This window comes from Gadus macrocephalus, chromosome 12 (genome assembly GCF_031168955.1).
Source record: "Gadus macrocephalus chromosome 12, ASM3116895v1".
Lineage (NCBI taxonomy): Eukaryota > Metazoa > Chordata > Actinopteri > Gadiformes > Gadidae > Gadus > Gadus macrocephalus.
In genome coordinates, this window is record NC_082393.1 from 119,596 (window position 1) to 135,540 (window position 15,945).

At 45.1% G+C, this 15,945-nt stretch overlaps 1 protein-coding gene and 2 long non-coding RNA genes across 6 annotated transcripts; 2 read left to right on the plus strand and 1 right to left on the minus strand.

Annotated features, from left to right (window-relative positions):
* The first annotated feature begins 6,604 nt into the window (after positions 1–6,604).
* zbtb37 (zinc finger and BTB domain containing 37) lies at positions 6,605–11,583 on the plus strand. Of its 4 annotated transcripts, none has more exons than XR_009528276.1 (4): positions 6,605–7,425; positions 8,035–8,131; positions 9,959–10,549; positions 10,626–11,583. XR_009528276.1 is itself a non-coding variant. In XM_060066687.1 (3 exons), the coding sequence occupies exons 1-3, from the start codon at positions 6,725–6,727 to the stop codon at positions 10,451–10,453; spliced, it is 1,293 nt and encodes a 430-aa protein (XP_059922670.1). In that variant the 5' UTR covers positions 6,605–6,724; the 3' UTR covers positions 10,454–11,583. The 4 variants fall into 4 exon arrangements, 1 of the variants encoding a protein (XP_059922670.1); XR_009528278.1 differs by having other exon boundaries at positions 9,959–10,534; positions 10,702–11,583; XR_009528277.1 differs by having other exon boundaries at positions 9,959–10,518; positions 10,566–11,583.
* A 1,951-nt stretch (positions 11,584–13,534) lies between these two features.
* Positions 13,535–14,220, plus strand: LOC132468854 (uncharacterized). Its single transcript, XR_009528279.1, has 3 exons — positions 13,535–13,815; positions 13,863–13,923; positions 13,996–14,220. It is a non-coding gene; the product is annotated as an uncharacterized LOC132468854 (long non-coding RNA).
* Positions 14,015–15,410, minus strand: LOC132468858 (uncharacterized). Its single transcript, XR_009528284.1, has 2 exons — positions 14,817–15,410; positions 14,015–14,587 (listed from the first exon to the last, which is right to left on the minus strand). It is a non-coding gene; the product is annotated as an uncharacterized LOC132468858 (long non-coding RNA).
* Between the last annotated feature and the right edge of the window lie 535 nt (positions 15,411–15,945).

The following is a 15,945-nucleotide window of genomic DNA, read 5'->3' on the forward strand; positions in this document are numbered from 1 at the left end:
TGTGTGTGTTAGTAGTGATGTGTGTGTTAGTAGTGATGTGTGTGTTAGTAGTGATGTGTTAGTAGTGATGTGTTAGTAGTGATGTGTATGTTAGTAGTGATGTGTGTGTTAGTAGTGATGTGTGTGTTAGTAGTGATGTGTGTGTTAGTAGTGATGTGTTAGCAGTGATATGTTAATAGTGATGTATTAGTAGTGATGTGTGTGTTAGTAGTGATGTGTGTGTTAGTAGTGATGTGTGTGTTAGTAGTGATGTGTTAGTAGTGATGTATTAGTAGTGATGTGTGTGTTAGTAGTGATGTGTTAGCAGTGATATGTTAATAGTGATGTATTAGTAGTGATGTGTTAGTAGTGATGTGTGTGTTAGTAGTGATGTGTGTGTTAGTAGTGATGTGTGTGTTAGTAGTGATGTGTTAGTAGTGATGTGTTAGTAGTGATGTGTGTGTTAGTAGTGATGTGTGTGTTAGTAGTGATGTGTGTGTTAGTAGTGATGTGTTAGTAGTGATGTGTTAGTAGTGATGTGTGTGTTAGTAGTGATGTGTGTGTTAGTAGTGATGTGTGTGTTAGTAGTGATGTGTGTGTTAGTAGTGATGTGTTAGTAGTGATGTGTTAGTAGTGATGTGTATGTTAGTAGTGATGTGTGTGTTAGTAGTGATGTGTGTGTTAGTAGTGATGTGTTAGTAGTGATGTGTGTGTTAGTAGTGATGTGTGTGTTAGTAGTGATGTGTTAGTAGTGATGTGTTAGTAGTGATGTGTTAGTAGTGATGTGTTAGTAGTGATGTGTGTGTTAGTAGTGATGTGTTAGTAGTGATGTGTGTGTTAGTAGTGATGTGTGTGTTAGTAGTGATGTGTGTGTTAGTAGTGATGTGTTAGTAGTGATGTGTGTGTTAGTAGTGATGTGTTAGCAGTGATGTGTGTGTTAGTAGTGATGTGTTAGTAGTGATGTGTGTGTTAGTAGTGATGTGTGTATTAGTAGTGATGTGTTAGTAGTGATGTGTTAGTAGTGATGTGTTAGTAGTGATGTGTGTGTTAGTAGTGATGTGTGTGTTAGTAGTGATGTGTTAGTAGTGATGTGTTAGTAGTGATGTATTAGTAGTGATGTGTTAGTAGTGATGTGTGTGTTAGTAGTGATGTGTGTGTTAGTAGTGATGTGTTAGTAGTGATGTGTTAGTAGTGATGTGTGTGTTAGTAGTGATGTGTGTGTTAGTAGTGATGTGTGTGTTAGTAGTGATGTGTGTGTTAGTAGTGATGTGTTAGTAGTGATGTGTTAGTAGTGATGTGTGTGTTAGTAGTGATGTGTGTGTTAGTAGTGATGTGTTAGTAGTGATGTGTTAGTAGTGATGTGTGTGTTAGTAGTGATGTGTGTGTTAGTAGTGATGTGTTAGTAGTGATGTGTGTGTTAGTAGTGATGTGTGTGTTAGTAGTGATGTGTGTGTTAGTAGTGATGTGTTAGTAGTGATGTGTTAGTAGTGATGTGTTAGTAGTGATGTGTTAGTAGTGATGTGTGTGTTAGTAGTGATGTGTGTGTTAGTAGTGATGTGTTAGTAGTGATGTGTTAGTAGTGATGTGTGTGTTAGTAGTGATGTGTGTGTTAGTAGTGATGTGTTAGTAGTGATGTGTTAGTAGTGATGTGTGTGTTAGTAGTGATGTGTGTGTTAGTAGTGATGTGTTAGTAGTGATGTGTTAGTAGTGATGTGTTAGTAGTGATGTGTGTGTTAGTAGTGATGTGTTAGTAGTGATGTGTGTGTTAGTAGTGATGTGTGTGTTAGTAGTGATGTGTTAGTAGTGATGTGTGTGTTAGTAGTGATGTGTTAGTAGTGATGTGTTAGTAGTGATGTGTGTGTTAGTAGTGATGTGTTAGTAGTGATGTGTGTGTTAGTAGTGTGTGTGTGTTAGTAGTGATGTGTTAGTAGTGATGTGTTAGTAGTGATGTGTTAGTAGTGATGTGTTAGTAGTGATGTGTGTGTTAGTAGTGATGTGTTAGTAGTGATGTGTGTGTTAGTAGTGATGTGTGTGTTAGTAGTGATGTGTTAGTAGTGATGTGTGTGTTAGTAGTGATGTGTTAGTAGTGATGTGTTAGTAGTGATGTGTTAGTAGTGATGTGTGTGTTAGTAGTGATGTGTTAGTAGTGATGTGTGTGTTAGTAGTGATGTGTGTGTTAGTAGTGATGTGTTAGTAGTGATGTGTGTGTTAGTAGTGATGTGTGTGTTAGTAGTGATGTGTTAGTAGTGATGTGTGTGTTAGTAGTGATGTGTTAGTAGTGATGTGTGTGTTAGTAGTGATGTGTGTGTTAGTAGTGATGTGTTAGTAGTGATGTGTGTGTTAGTAGTGATGTGTTAGTAGTGATGTGTTAGTAGTGATGTGTTAGTAGTGATGTATTAGTAGTGATGTGTTAGTAGTGATGTGTTAGTAGTGATGTGTGTGTTAGTAGTGATGTGTGTGTTAGTAGTGATGTGTGTGTTAGTAGTGTTGTGTTAGTAGTGATGTGTTAGTAGTGATATGTTAGTAGTGATGTGTTAGTAGTGATGTGTTAGTAGTGATGTGTTAGTAGCGTTGTGTTAGTAGTGTGTGTTAGTAGTGTTGTGTCAGTAGTGTTGTGTTAGTAGTGTTGTGTTAGTAGTGTTGTGTCAGTAGTGTTGTGTTAGTAGTGTTGTGTTAGTAGTGATGTGTTAGTAGTGATGTGTTAGTAGTGATGTGTTAGTAGCGTTGTGTTAGTAGTGTTGTGTTAGTAGTGTTGTGTTAGTAGTGATGTGTTAGTAGTGATGTGTTAGTAGCGTTGTGTTAGTAGTGTTGTGTTAGTAGTGATGTGTTAGTAGTGATGTGTTAGTAGTGTTGTGTTAGTAGTGTTGTGTTAGTAGTGTTGTGTTAGTAGTGTTGTGTTAGTAGTGATGTGTTAGTAGCGTTGTGTTAGTAGTGTTGTGTTAGTAGTGATGTGTTAGTAGTGATGTATTAGTAGTGATGTGTTAGTAGTGTTGTGTTAGTAGTGATGTGTTAGTAGTGATGTGTTAGTAGTGATGTGTTGGTAGTGTTGTGTTAGTAGCGTTGTGTTAGTAGTGATGTGTTAGTAGTGATGTGTTAGTAGTGATGTGTGTGTTAGTAGTGATGTATTAGTAGTGATGTATTAGTAGTGATGTGTGTGTTAGTAGTGATGTGTGTGTTAGTAGTGATGTGTGTGTTAGTAGTGATGTGTTAGTAGTGATGTGTTAGTAGTGATGTATTAGTAGTGATGTGTGTATTAGTAGTGATGTGTTAGTAGTGATGTGTGTGTTAGTAGTGATGTGTGTGTTAGTAGTGATGTGTGTGTTAGTAGTGATGTGTTAGTAGTGATGTGTTAGTAGTGATGTGTGTGTTAGTAGTGATGTGTGTGTTAGTAGTGATGTGTGTGTTAGTAGTGATGTGTTAGTAGTGATGTGTTAGTAGTGATGTGTGTGTTAGTAGTGATGTGTGTGTTAGTAGTGATGTGTGTGTTAGTAGTGATGTGTGTGTTAGTAGTGATGTGTTAGTAGTGATGTGTTAGTAGTGATGTGTATGTTAGTAGTGATGTGTGTGTTAGTAGTGATGTGTGTGTTAGTAGTGATGTGTGTGTTAGTAGTGATGTGTTAGCAGTGATATGTTAATAGTGATGTATTAGTAGTGATGTGTGTGTTAGTAGTGATGTGTGTGTTAGTAGTGATGTGTGTGTTAGTAGTGATGTGTTAGTAGTGATGTATTAGTAGTGATGTGTGTGTTAGTAGTGATGTGTTAGCAGTGATATGTTAATAGTGATGTATTAGTAGTGATGTGTTAGTAGTGATGTGTGTGTTAGTAGTGATGTGTGTGTTAGTAGTGATGTGTGTGTTAGTAGTGATGTGTTAGTAGTGATGTGTTAGTAGTGATGTGTGTGTTAGTAGTGATGTGTGTGTTAGTAGTGATGTGTGTGTTAGTAGTGATGTGTTAGTAGTGATGTGTTAGTAGTGATGTGTGTGTTAGTAGTGATGTGTGTGTTAGTAGTGATGTGTGTGTTAGTAGTGATGTGTGTGTTAGTAGTGATGTGTTAGTAGTGATGTGTTAGTAGTGATGTGTATGTTAGTAGTGATGTGTGTGTTAGTAGTGATGTGTGTGTTAGTAGTGATGTGTTAGTAGTGATGTGTGTGTTAGTAGTGATGTGTGTGTTAGTAGTGATGTGTTAGTAGTGATGTGTTAGTAGTGATGTGTTAGTAGTGATGTGTTAGTAGTGATGTGTGTGTTAGTAGTGATGTGTTAGTAGTGATGTGTGTGTTAGTAGTGATGTGTGTGTTAGTAGTGATGTGTGTGTTAGTAGTGATGTGTTAGTAGTGATGTGTGTGTTAGTAGTGATGTGTTAGCAGTGATGTGTGTGTTAGTAGTGATGTGTTAGTAGTGATGTGTGTGTTAGTAGTGATGTGTGTATTAGTAGTGATGTGTTAGTAGTGATGTGTTAGTAGTGATGTGTTAGTAGTGATGTGTGTGTTAGTAGTGATGTGTGTGTTAGTAGTGATGTGTTAGTAGTGATGTGTTAGTAGTGATGTATTAGTAGTGATGTGTTAGTAGTGATGTGTGTGTTAGTAGTGATGTGTGTGTTAGTAGTGATGTGTTAGTAGTGATGTGTTAGTAGTGATGTGTGTGTTAGTAGTGATGTGTGTGTTAGTAGTGATGTGTGTGTTAGTAGTGATGTGTGTGTTAGTAGTGATGTGTTAGTAGTGATGTGTTAGTAGTGATGTGTGTGTTAGTAGTGATGTGTGTGTTAGTAGTGATGTGTTAGTAGTGATGTGTTAGTAGTGATGTGTGTGTTAGTAGTGATGTGTGTGTTAGTAGTGATGTGTTAGTAGTGATGTGTGTGTTAGTAGTGATGTGTGTGTTAGTAGTGATGTGTGTGTTAGTAGTGATGTGTTAGTAGTGATGTGTTAGTAGTGATGTGTTAGTAGTGATGTGTTAGTAGTGATGTGTGTGTTAGTAGTGATGTGTGTGTTAGTAGTGATGTGTTAGTAGTGATGTGTTAGTAGTGATGTGTGTGTTAGTAGTGATGTGTGTGTTAGTAGTGATGTGTTAGTAGTGATGTGTTAGTAGTGATGTGTGTGTTAGTAGTGATGTGTGTGTTAGTAGTGATGTGTTAGTAGTGATGTGTTAGTAGTGATGTGTTAGTAGTGATGTGTGTGTTAGTAGTGATGTGTTAGTAGTGATGTGTGTGTTAGTAGTGATGTGTGTGTTAGTAGTGATGTGTTAGTAGTGATGTGTGTGTTAGTAGTGATGTGTTAGTAGTGATGTGTTAGTAGTGATGTGTGTGTTAGTAGTGATGTGTTAGTAGTGATGTGTGTGTTAGTAGTGTGTGTGTGTTAGTAGTGATGTGTTAGTAGTGATGTGTTAGTAGTGATGTGTTAGTAGTGATGTGTTAGTAGTGATGTGTGTGTTAGTAGTGATGTGTTAGTAGTGATGTGTGTGTTAGTAGTGATGTGTGTGTTAGTAGTGATGTGTTAGTAGTGATGTGTGTGTTAGTAGTGATGTGTTAGTAGTGATGTGTTAGTAGTGATGTGTTAGTAGTGATGTGTGTGTTAGTAGTGATGTGTTAGTAGTGATGTGTGTGTTAGTAGTGATGTGTGTGTTAGTAGTGATGTGTTAGTAGTGATGTGTGTGTTAGTAGTGATGTGTGTGTTAGTAGTGATGTGTTAGTAGTGATGTGTGTGTTAGTAGTGATGTGTTAGTAGTGATGTGTGTGTTAGTAGTGATGTGTTAGTAGTGATGTGTGTGTTAGTAGTGATGTGTTAGTAGTGATGTGTGTGTTAGTAGTGATGTGTGTGTTAGTAGTGATGTGTTAGTAGTGATGTGTGTGTTAGTAGTGATGTGTTAGTAGTGATGTGTTAGTAGTGATGTGTTAGTAGTGATGTATTAGTAGTGATGTGTTAGTAGTGATGTGTTAGTAGTGATGTGTGTGTTAGTAGTGATGTGTGTGTTAGTAGTGATGTGTGTGTTAGTAGTGTTGTGTTAGTAGTGATGTGTTAGTAGTGATATGTTAGTAGTGATGTGTTAGTAGTGATGTGTTAGTAGTGATGTGTTAGTAGCGTTGTGTTAGTAGTGTGTGTTAGTAGTGTTGTGTCAGTAGTGTTGTGTTAGTAGTGTTGTGTTAGTAGTGTTGTGTCAGTAGTGTTGTGTTAGTAGTGTTGTGTTAGTAGTGATGTGTTAGTAGTGATGTGTTAGTAGTGATGTGTTAGTAGCGTTGTGTTAGTAGTGTTGTGTTAGTAGTGTTGTGTTAGTAGTGATGTGTTAGTAGTGATGTGTTAGTAGCGTTGTGTTAGTAGTGTTGTGTTAGTAGTGATGTGTTAGTAGTGATGTGTTAGTAGTGTTGTGTTAGTAGTGTTGTGTTAGTAGTGTTGTGTTAGTAGTGTTGTGTTAGTAGTGATGTGTTAGTAGCGTTGTGTTAGTAGTGTTGTGTTAGTAGTGATGTGTTAGTAGTGATGTATTAGTAGTGATGTGTTAGTAGTGTTGTGTTAGTAGTGATGTGTTAGTAGTGATGTGTTAGTAGTGATGTGTTGGTAGTGTTGTGTTAGTAGCGTTGTGTTAGTAGTGATGTGTTAGTAGTGATGTGTTAGTAGTGATGTGTTAGTAGTGATGTGTTAGTAGTGTTTCAGGAGTGATGTGTGTGTCAGTAGTGTTGTGTTAGTTTTGATGTGTGTGGTAGTAGTGTTGTGTTAGTAGTGCGTCAGTAGTGATATGTTAGTGTGTGTCTGTTCCAGGGATGTCTGACAGTGTGCGTCTGGACGTTCCAGACTTCAGTAACTCGGTGCTGTCTCACCTGAACCGGCTGCGGCTCCAGGGCCGACTCTGTGACATCGTGGTGAGCGTGGAGGGCGAGGGCTTCAGGGCCCATAAGGTGGTTCTGGCCGCCAGCTCTCCCTACTTCAGGGACCACATGGCCCTGGGCCAGATGAGCACCGTGTCGCTGGCCGTCATCAGGAAGCCCCGGGTGTTCGAGCAGCTGCTGGCCTTCTGCTACACGGGCCGCCTCAGCCTGCAGCTCGCCGACATCGTCAGCTACCTCACGGCCGCCAGCTTCCTGCAGATGCAGAGCGTCATCGACCGCTGCACCGCGCTGCTGGAGGGCATCCACCTCAAGATCAATCTGGGGGGGGGGGCCCCGGGGGAGCTCAGGGGCCTGGGGCCAGGGGCTGAGGGCCAGGAACCCCAGCTGAGGATGGACCAGGAGGGCCAGTGGTTCGTAGAGAGTAGTGAGCAGCAGCAGGAGGAGGAGGAGGAGGGGGGGGGGGGGCTGCAGATCAAGACGGAGAGGGTGGAGGAGTGGATGGAGGAGGAGGAGGAAGAGGAGGAGGAACTCCCAGGAGGAGGGGCCGCAGAGGAGGAGGCCACAATGCTGATTGACAGGTCGGACCGGAGCTCTCTGGTGCAGGAAGACGGACCCTCCAGCAGTCAGACAGACAGGTGAGACCACAGACAGACATGTGAGACCACAGACAGGTGAGACCACAAATGGACAGGTGAGACCACAGACAGGTGAGACCAAAGACATGTGAGACCACAGACAGGTGAGACCACAGACAGACAGGTGAGACCACAGACAGGTGAGACCACAGACAGACAGGTGAGACCACAGACAGACAGGTGAGACCACAGACAGGTGAGACCACAGACAGGTGAGACCACAAACAGGTGAGACCACAGACAGGTGAGACCACAGACAGGGTCCTTACTGAGGGCGACAAATATGAAAAGACGGGGAAGGGGCGGGGCTTCAACAGGAGGGTAGTCAGACAGGCCAGCAGTGGGCGGCACCCTAACCTGCTAGGACCAGTGGGCGGCACCCTAACCTGCTAGGACCAGTGGGCGGCACCCTAACCTGCTAGGACCAGTGGGCGGCACCCTAACCTGCTAGGACCAGTGGGCGGCACCCTAACCTGCTAGGACCAGTGGGCGGCACCCTAACCTGCTAGGACCAGTGGGTGGCACCCTAACCTGCTAGGACCGGTTATTGAGTGTGTTTGGGCGTGGTCGTGATTTATTCCTTACAGCCGTAGGTCCTCTTTGTTCCAGGGTCAGTCCTACAGACAGCGTCCTGATCCTTGCGGGGCACCGGAGAGCAAAGAGTGAATCTCCAGGGACAGACGAAGCCCAGCAACCCAGCTCCCAGGTGAGAGGCTGAGACAGAGGGTTAGATAGAGGCTGAGACAGAGGGTTAGACAGAGGGTTAGATAGAGGCTAAGATAGAGGCTGAGATAGAGGGTTAGATAGAGGCTAAGACAGAGGGTTAGATAGAGGCTGAGATAGAGGGTTAGATAGAGGGTTAGATAGAGGCTAAGATAGAGGGTTAGATAGAGGCTGAGATAGAGGCTGAGACAGAGGCTGAGAGAGAGGGTTAGATAGAGGCAGACATGGGGGACTCGAGTCACATGACTTGACTCGAGTCGAAAATTTGAGGACTTGAGACTTGCTTGACTAACACTGATAAAAGACTCGACTTGACTTTGACTTGGTCTTCATGACTTGAGACTTGACTTAGACTTGAGACAGATGACTCGAAATGACTTTTCTAAAGTTAGATTATAGGTTGGATATGTGATTTGCGATACGCCAGCAGATTTTGAAAAGACGCAACTCAAATGGTCCTACCCCCTCTCCTTCAACGCTGACTCTGACTCCACCCATTCCAAGTACATGGACGCGCAATCATGCACGAGCGAACACAGATGCGCGAGAGTGGGCCAGGGCAGGCTAGCTAGGTTGGAGTTTAGGGTTGTATTCTAGCGCTAGGTCCAAATGTGGATTAGCTAGTAAACTGGCTCCAGTAGCTACCGCAGGATAACAACAAACAGAAGCTTGCTCTGGCACGAGCTTTGAGTACGTGCACGTGCACGAAGAGGTCACGCGCGGGGGGAGGGGGAGTGCAGTACGACCGTTTGATTGACGTACTTACTGTCCAATGCCACTCGGTGGTTCTGGAAATCATTGGCTAGAGTTTTTCGAGCCCTGCCCGTTCCACAGATAATTAACTTGTTTAATTTTCATGTCAGTAGGCTACTTCTAACTCAGTGGTTTTAAGTGTCTTTTTGTTCAAGGTGGAGGTACGAGTTATAGCAGTCCCTGCATCAAGTGCACCTCTTGAACGTGTGTTCAGCCATGGTGGGGTGATAATGTGACCGCATCATTCAGAACGCAGTGACAAAGTACTGTCAAATTATTTTTTTGGCAAATGCAATGCATTGTAAGTCGATGTATGTTGCGAGGTAGCAAGATTGCTACCAGCTTTCAGGCTTGTGTATTACTATTTCCCCTTCCTACAGTATGTGTATGTGATATTACTTTTGAAATATTCTTTTTTTTCATGTCTGATGCCATGTGTTGCAAATAATATTCTACAACATGTAGGGAGATTGAGTGATTGACTTGAACTGTTGTCGTATACAGCTACCTAGAGGTTATATTTGATTCTGTTCATAGGTTGGAGGTAATAATCATAAAAAACATTTTCAAACTATGCACATAATGGTTTTGGAATGTTTTGAATAGTTTGAGTTATTGTTATTGTTAAGACATTGTTATTGTTAATGTTGAAATAAAACTCAACTTATGAACCACTCTCTTTACCGATTTTTAAATGTGGAAACTGGGTTAGATCATCAGATTTTTGTATGACTTGACTTGTGACTTGCTTGACCTGAGCAATGACTTGACTTGTGACTTGCTTGATTCTCACCACAGTGACTTGGGACTTGCTTGAGACTTGAAGGTTATGACTTGAGACTTGCTTGTGACTTGCACATGAATGACTTACCCCCACCTCTGGATAGAGGGTTAGATAGAGGCTAAGATAGAGGGTTAGATAGAGGGTTAGACAGAGGCTGAGATAGAGGCCCTCAGGTACGACAGACCCTCAGGAGCCGCTGGCCTGGTAAGCCGGTCCGAGTAGTAAAAGGCGACCATCGTGACTGCGGCTCTCTTCTTTCTGTCTGGTTACTAGGGGGAGGAGCCTGCGGCCGTGGACTTGGGGGGGTACGAGGAGTACCTGAGAGAGCAGGTGGGCGACCGCTGGTTCCGCTACAACCCGCGGCTCACCTGCATCTACTGCTGCAAGTCCTTCAACCAGAAGGGCAGCCTGGACCGCCACATGCGGCTGCACATGGGCATCACGCCCTTCGTCTGCCGCATCTGTGGGAAGAAGTACACCCGCAAAGACCAGCTGGAGTACCACATCCGGAAGCACACCGGGAACAAGCCCTTCCACTGCCACCTCTGTGGGAAGAGCTTTCCCTTCCAGGCCATTCTGAACCAACACTTCCGGAAGAACCATCCGGGCTGTACGCCCCAGGAAGGAGCTCACAGCGCCTCCCCCGAGACCACAGCCCCCTCCTCCAGAGCGGGCCAGGACCACCACTCCTCCCCCAGAGAGGAGCACCCTGATGGGGGAGGGTCTGAAGGGCCCCAGGCCTCAGTATCCACGACAGGGCCAGACTGACCTCCGCCAGGAGGACCACCTCCACCAGGAGGACCTCCACCAGGTGATACCTCCACCAGGAGGACCTCCACCAGATGATACCTCCACCAGGAGGACCTCCACCAGATGATACCTCCACCAGGGGGACCTCCACCAGACTGACCTCCACCAGGAGGACCTCCACTAGACTGACCTCCACCAGGAGGACCTCCACCAGACTGACCTCCACCAGGAGGACCTCCACCAGATGATACCTCCACCAGGAGGACCTCCACCAGGGGGACCTCCACCAGGAGGACCTCCACCAGACTGACCTCCACCAGGAGGACCACCACCAGACTGACCTCCACCAGGAGGACCTCCACTAGGAGGACCTCCACCAGATGATACCTCCACCAGGAGGACCTCCACCAGATGATACCTCCACCAGGAGGACCTCCACCAGACTGACCTCCACCAGGAGGACCTCCACCAGACTGACCTCCACCAGGAGGACCTCCACAAGACTGACCTCCACTAGGAGGACCTCCACCAGATGATACCTCCACCAGGAGGACCTCCACCAGATGATACCTCCACCAGGAGGACCTCCACCAGATGATACCTCCACCAGGAGGACCTCCACCAGATGATACCTCCACCAGGAGGACCTCCACTAGGAGGACCTCCACCAGATGATACCTCCACCAGGAGGACCTCCACCAGATGATACCTCCACCAGATGATACCTCCACCAGGAGGACCTCCACCAGATGATACCTCCACCAGATGATACCTCCACCAGGAGGACCTCCACCCGACTGACCTCCACCAGGAGGGCCTCCACCTTACTTTATGAACCTTACTCCCTGAAGGCTGAGTCTCTTTTAAACCCTCATTAAGACACTCGACAGTGAGTTGAACACAGGGTTAGGGTTAAACCAGGGTTAGGGTTAGGGTTAAACCAGGGTTAGGGAGTTAGGGTTAGGGTTAAACCAGGGTTAGCGAGGTAGGGTTAGGGTTAGTGAGCGCAGGAATACGATTAGTGAGCGCAGGAATACGTTTTCTTTAAACCACATCTACCTTCACAATCAGCACTTTTCCATGGACAACCTTAATACTGTGATTATTATGGTCTGTCGGAACAGTGGAGTTATAAACAAAAATGTGTGCTTGTGTGTGAACCCTAACCCTAATATACCGTAGAACTATCAGTACCCTGCTGAGGGAGGTTAGGGTTAGGGTTAACCCACCAGGAGGGGGTTAACCCTAACCCTAACCCTAATATACCGTAGAACTATCAGTACCCTGCTGAGGGAACTAGCCCTAAACTGTTAGAATTAGGGACTAAAGTAATGCTAACTCTAATATAACTATTAATACCCTGATAAGACTGAGGGGACCAGCCCTGACGAGTTAGCAATACCAACACACTCCTTACCTCAAGGGATTTTCTTTCTTTACTTACTTTACTAATTCTTATTGATGTCGTTGTAACGAAGTGTCAATCACAAGACGATAGCCTGTGAAATTTTGGACATAGAATAAACTAGACATTATTAGACTTTGGCAGAATAATGTAAAGGAACCTTTTAATTAATGTTTTAAGGTGGCCTTATAGTTTCATTTAAAGCTCAATAGTTAAGATGAAATAGTTAAGATCAAATACGCAGAAAACCTCAGATAAACTACAGCTGATATGCTTCTCCGATCTCCATGAGACAAAACCTCACAACACAGTACACACTGGCTAGCTGGAGGACCAATCACAACAGAGTACACACTGGCTAGCTGGAGAACCAATCATAACATAGTACCCACTGGCTAGCTGGAGCACCAATCACAACACAGTACAACAGGGCTAGCTGGAGACTAGACCCATCAGGGGACATCTTAGACTGGGTACCCCCAGCCCATTCTGCCGGCGATTCAAATTCAAAGGGTCTGGAGAAGAGCAATACATTTCTTTCTCCTTCCGATACGTTTTTGCGGGAGCCAATCACCAAGCTGGCTTTTCCCCCTGGGGCGCCATTGGCTGGTTTAAGAAAATGACGACAGGGAAGCGACGGCAAGCAGCCAATTGTGTACAGAGTCGTTTGAACTATGCCCGTTGATCACACCTCTTGTGCTGCAGAAAATGTCGGCTTAGCTCAGGAGGTAGAGCAGTTGCCTTGTAACTGAAAGGTTGCTAGTTCGATCCCCAGCTCCTCCTAGCTGATTGTTGATGCGTCCCTGAGCAAGACACTTAACCCTAACTGCTCCTGACGAGCTGGCTGTCGCCTTGCATGGTTGACTCTGCCGTCGGTGTGTCAATGTGTGTATTAAGTGATGTAAGTCGCTTTGGATAAAAGCGTCTGCTAAATGCCCTAAAATGTAAATAAGTCCCCCCAGACCAAGCTCATTCTATGATTGAGCTTGGTCTGGCACTAGCCAGGCTAGGGACATATATGGAATGGACTATTTGGAGTATTTTCTTTATAGGACTTCTAGCCAAGCTGAAGACCACATGGATGTAGCCATGACAACCCTCAACCTCGCCTGTGATCGCTGGGCCCGGCGAGGTGGTACGGTTCAGCTGGGGAGGTTGGATGCACCTGATCACCTCTTCAGACTCAACCCCTAACCCTAACCACTAACTATCAGGTAGAAACCTCAGCTCTCCTTTATGTCATGATAGCTCCTGTCAGCATAATATGCAACCCAGCACAAGGCTAACAGCTAAATTCAGTAGGAGGGGCGGATAACGTACAACCCCAGGAACCTGCTAGCACCCTGCACAACCTACTCACTATCCCGGACTCACTATCCCCCTACTCACTGCTGGACTCTACTCACTATCCCCTACTCACTATCCCCCTACTCACTAACCCCCTCATCACTGCTGGACTCTACTCACTATCCCCTACTCACTAACCCCTACTCACTAACCCCCTCATCACTGCTGGACTCTACTCACTATCCTTCTACCCACTATCCCCTACTCACTAACCCCCTCATCACTGCTGGACTCTACTCACTATCCTTCTACCCACTATCCCCCTACTCACTATCCCCTACTCACTAACCCCCTCATCACTGCTGGACTCTACTCACTATCCCCCTACTCACTATCCTTCTACCCACTATCCCCCTACTCACTATCCCCTACTCACTAACCCCCTCATCACTGCTGGACTCTACTCACTATCCCCCTACTCACTATCCCCTACTCACTATCCCCTACTCACTAACCCCCTCATCACTGCTGGACTCTACTCACTATCCTTCTACCCACTATCCCCCTACTCACTATCCCCTACTCACTAACCCCCTCATCATGTGCTCAGTCGCTGATATTTGATAACTTTGTCCAACTACCAAAGGAATCAAGAAGACAAAGATAGCTCCTCCAAGCCCTTCAGTAGGTCCAGTAGGTCCTGTAGGTCTCCAGTAGGTCTAGGGTCTCCAGTAGGTCCAGTAGGTCTCCAGTAGGTCTAGGGTCTTCAGTAGGTCCAGGGTCTCCAGTAGGTCCAGTAGGTCAAGTAGGTCTACAGTAGGTCCAGGGTCTTCAGTAGTCAAGGGTCTTCATTTTGTGTCTATCTTAGCAAGAGTTCAATTGTGCTGTAAAATGTCAAATGATTATTCCGATAATTATTTTAATAGTATTGATTATGCCATCAATTTCCATTTATCCATGATTTGCTAATCAGTCAGTATGGCTTAGATTTTTCTTATACAGTTATGTTTATTTGCATATATATGAATAATTTCTTTTTTTTTATAAATACCTTTAACCTTGAACATGAGTATAATTAAATGTTAAATACATATATTAACTTTCTGATGAATATTTTGGTTATACATAAAGATCAGAGATTTTATGCAAGTGGTACTTAAGACAAGTAGTGCCACCTTAAAGCTTTTAATGGGGTTAGGGTTAGCCTGGGTAACGTGTTAGCCCAAGGTTTAGGGTTAGCCCCAAGTATAGGGTAAGCCCTAGGGTTAGTTCCAAGTTTAGGGTAAGCCCTAGGGTTAAGGTAAGCCTTTTTGTTGGTTTAGGGTTAGCCTGGCTAGCCCTCTTTGTTGCATCACCAGGATGTAGTTATGAGAGCTGGGAGTCTGTTAATAATTAAAGGTGACCCATTATACAACCAAGTGTGAGTGGGATTAGCCATTACAAGCCGTTTGAAAATCTGCCTACATGCAATATGTCACCTTTAGGATAATGAGGAGACTTCACTAAATCCCTAAATCACTCCTAGATCGCCCCAACGTCACTCTTACATCATTACTATGTCAACACTACATCAGTCCTAGATCACCCATACATCACTCCTAGTAAACCACTAGATCACTCCTACATTAATCCTAGGTCACCCTACATCCCTCCAAGATCACCCTTACATCACCGGTAGATCAGCCTTACATCACCCCTAGATCAGCCTTACATCACCCCTAGATCAGCCTTACATCACCCTATATCAGGCTTACATCGGCCCTAGATCAGCCTTACATCGGCCCTAGATCAGCCTTACATCACTCCTAGATCAGCCTTACATCGGCCCTAGATCAGCCTTACATCGGCCCTAGATCAGCCTTACATCACTCCTAGATCAGCCTTACATCGGCCCTAGATCAGCCTTACATCACCCCTAGATTGGCTGGTGGTGTTGGACAATCTGTTTTTTTAGTTTGTAGATAATGATTCATGGTGTTACACGTCGCCATGCAGGAGGATGTGTGGTGATGGCTGATTGCTCAATATGCAACAGGTGTTCAGCCTAATCACTCTGACCTGGGCCAGGAAAGGCTGCTTCACCAGCCATCATCCACAGACACTCCACAACCCCCTACGTCCCTCCAAGATCACCCCGACATCCCTCCTAGATCACCCCGACGTCCCTCCAAGATCGCCCCGACGTCCCTCCTAGATCACCCCTACGTCCCTCCTAGATCACCCCTACGTTCCTCCTAGATCACCCCTACGTCCCTCCTAGATCACCCCTACGTCCCTCCTAGATCGCCCCGACGTCCCTCCTAGATCACCTCTACGTCCCTCCTAGATCACCCCTACGTCCCTCCTTGATCACCCCTACGTTCCTTCTTGATCACCCCTACGTCCCTCCTAGATCACCCCTACGTCCCTCCTAGATCACCCCTACGTCCCTCCTAGATCACCCCTACGTCCCTCCTTGATCACCCCTACGTTCCTTCTTGATCACCCCTACGTCCCTCCTAGATCACCTCTACGTCCCTCCAAGATCGCCCCGACGTCCCTCCAAGATCACCCCGACGTCCCTCCAAGATCACCCCTACGTCCCTCCTAGATCACCTCTACGTTCCTCCTAGATCACCCCTACGTCCCTCCTAGATCACCCCTACGTTCCTCCTTGATCACCCCTACGTCCCTCCTAGATCGCCCCGACGTCCCTCCTAGATCACCCCTACGTTCCTTCTTGATCACCCCTACGTCCCTCCTAGATCACCCCTAGATCCCTCCTAGATCACCCCTACATCACCACTCGATCCCCCCCTACATCACCACTCGATCTCCC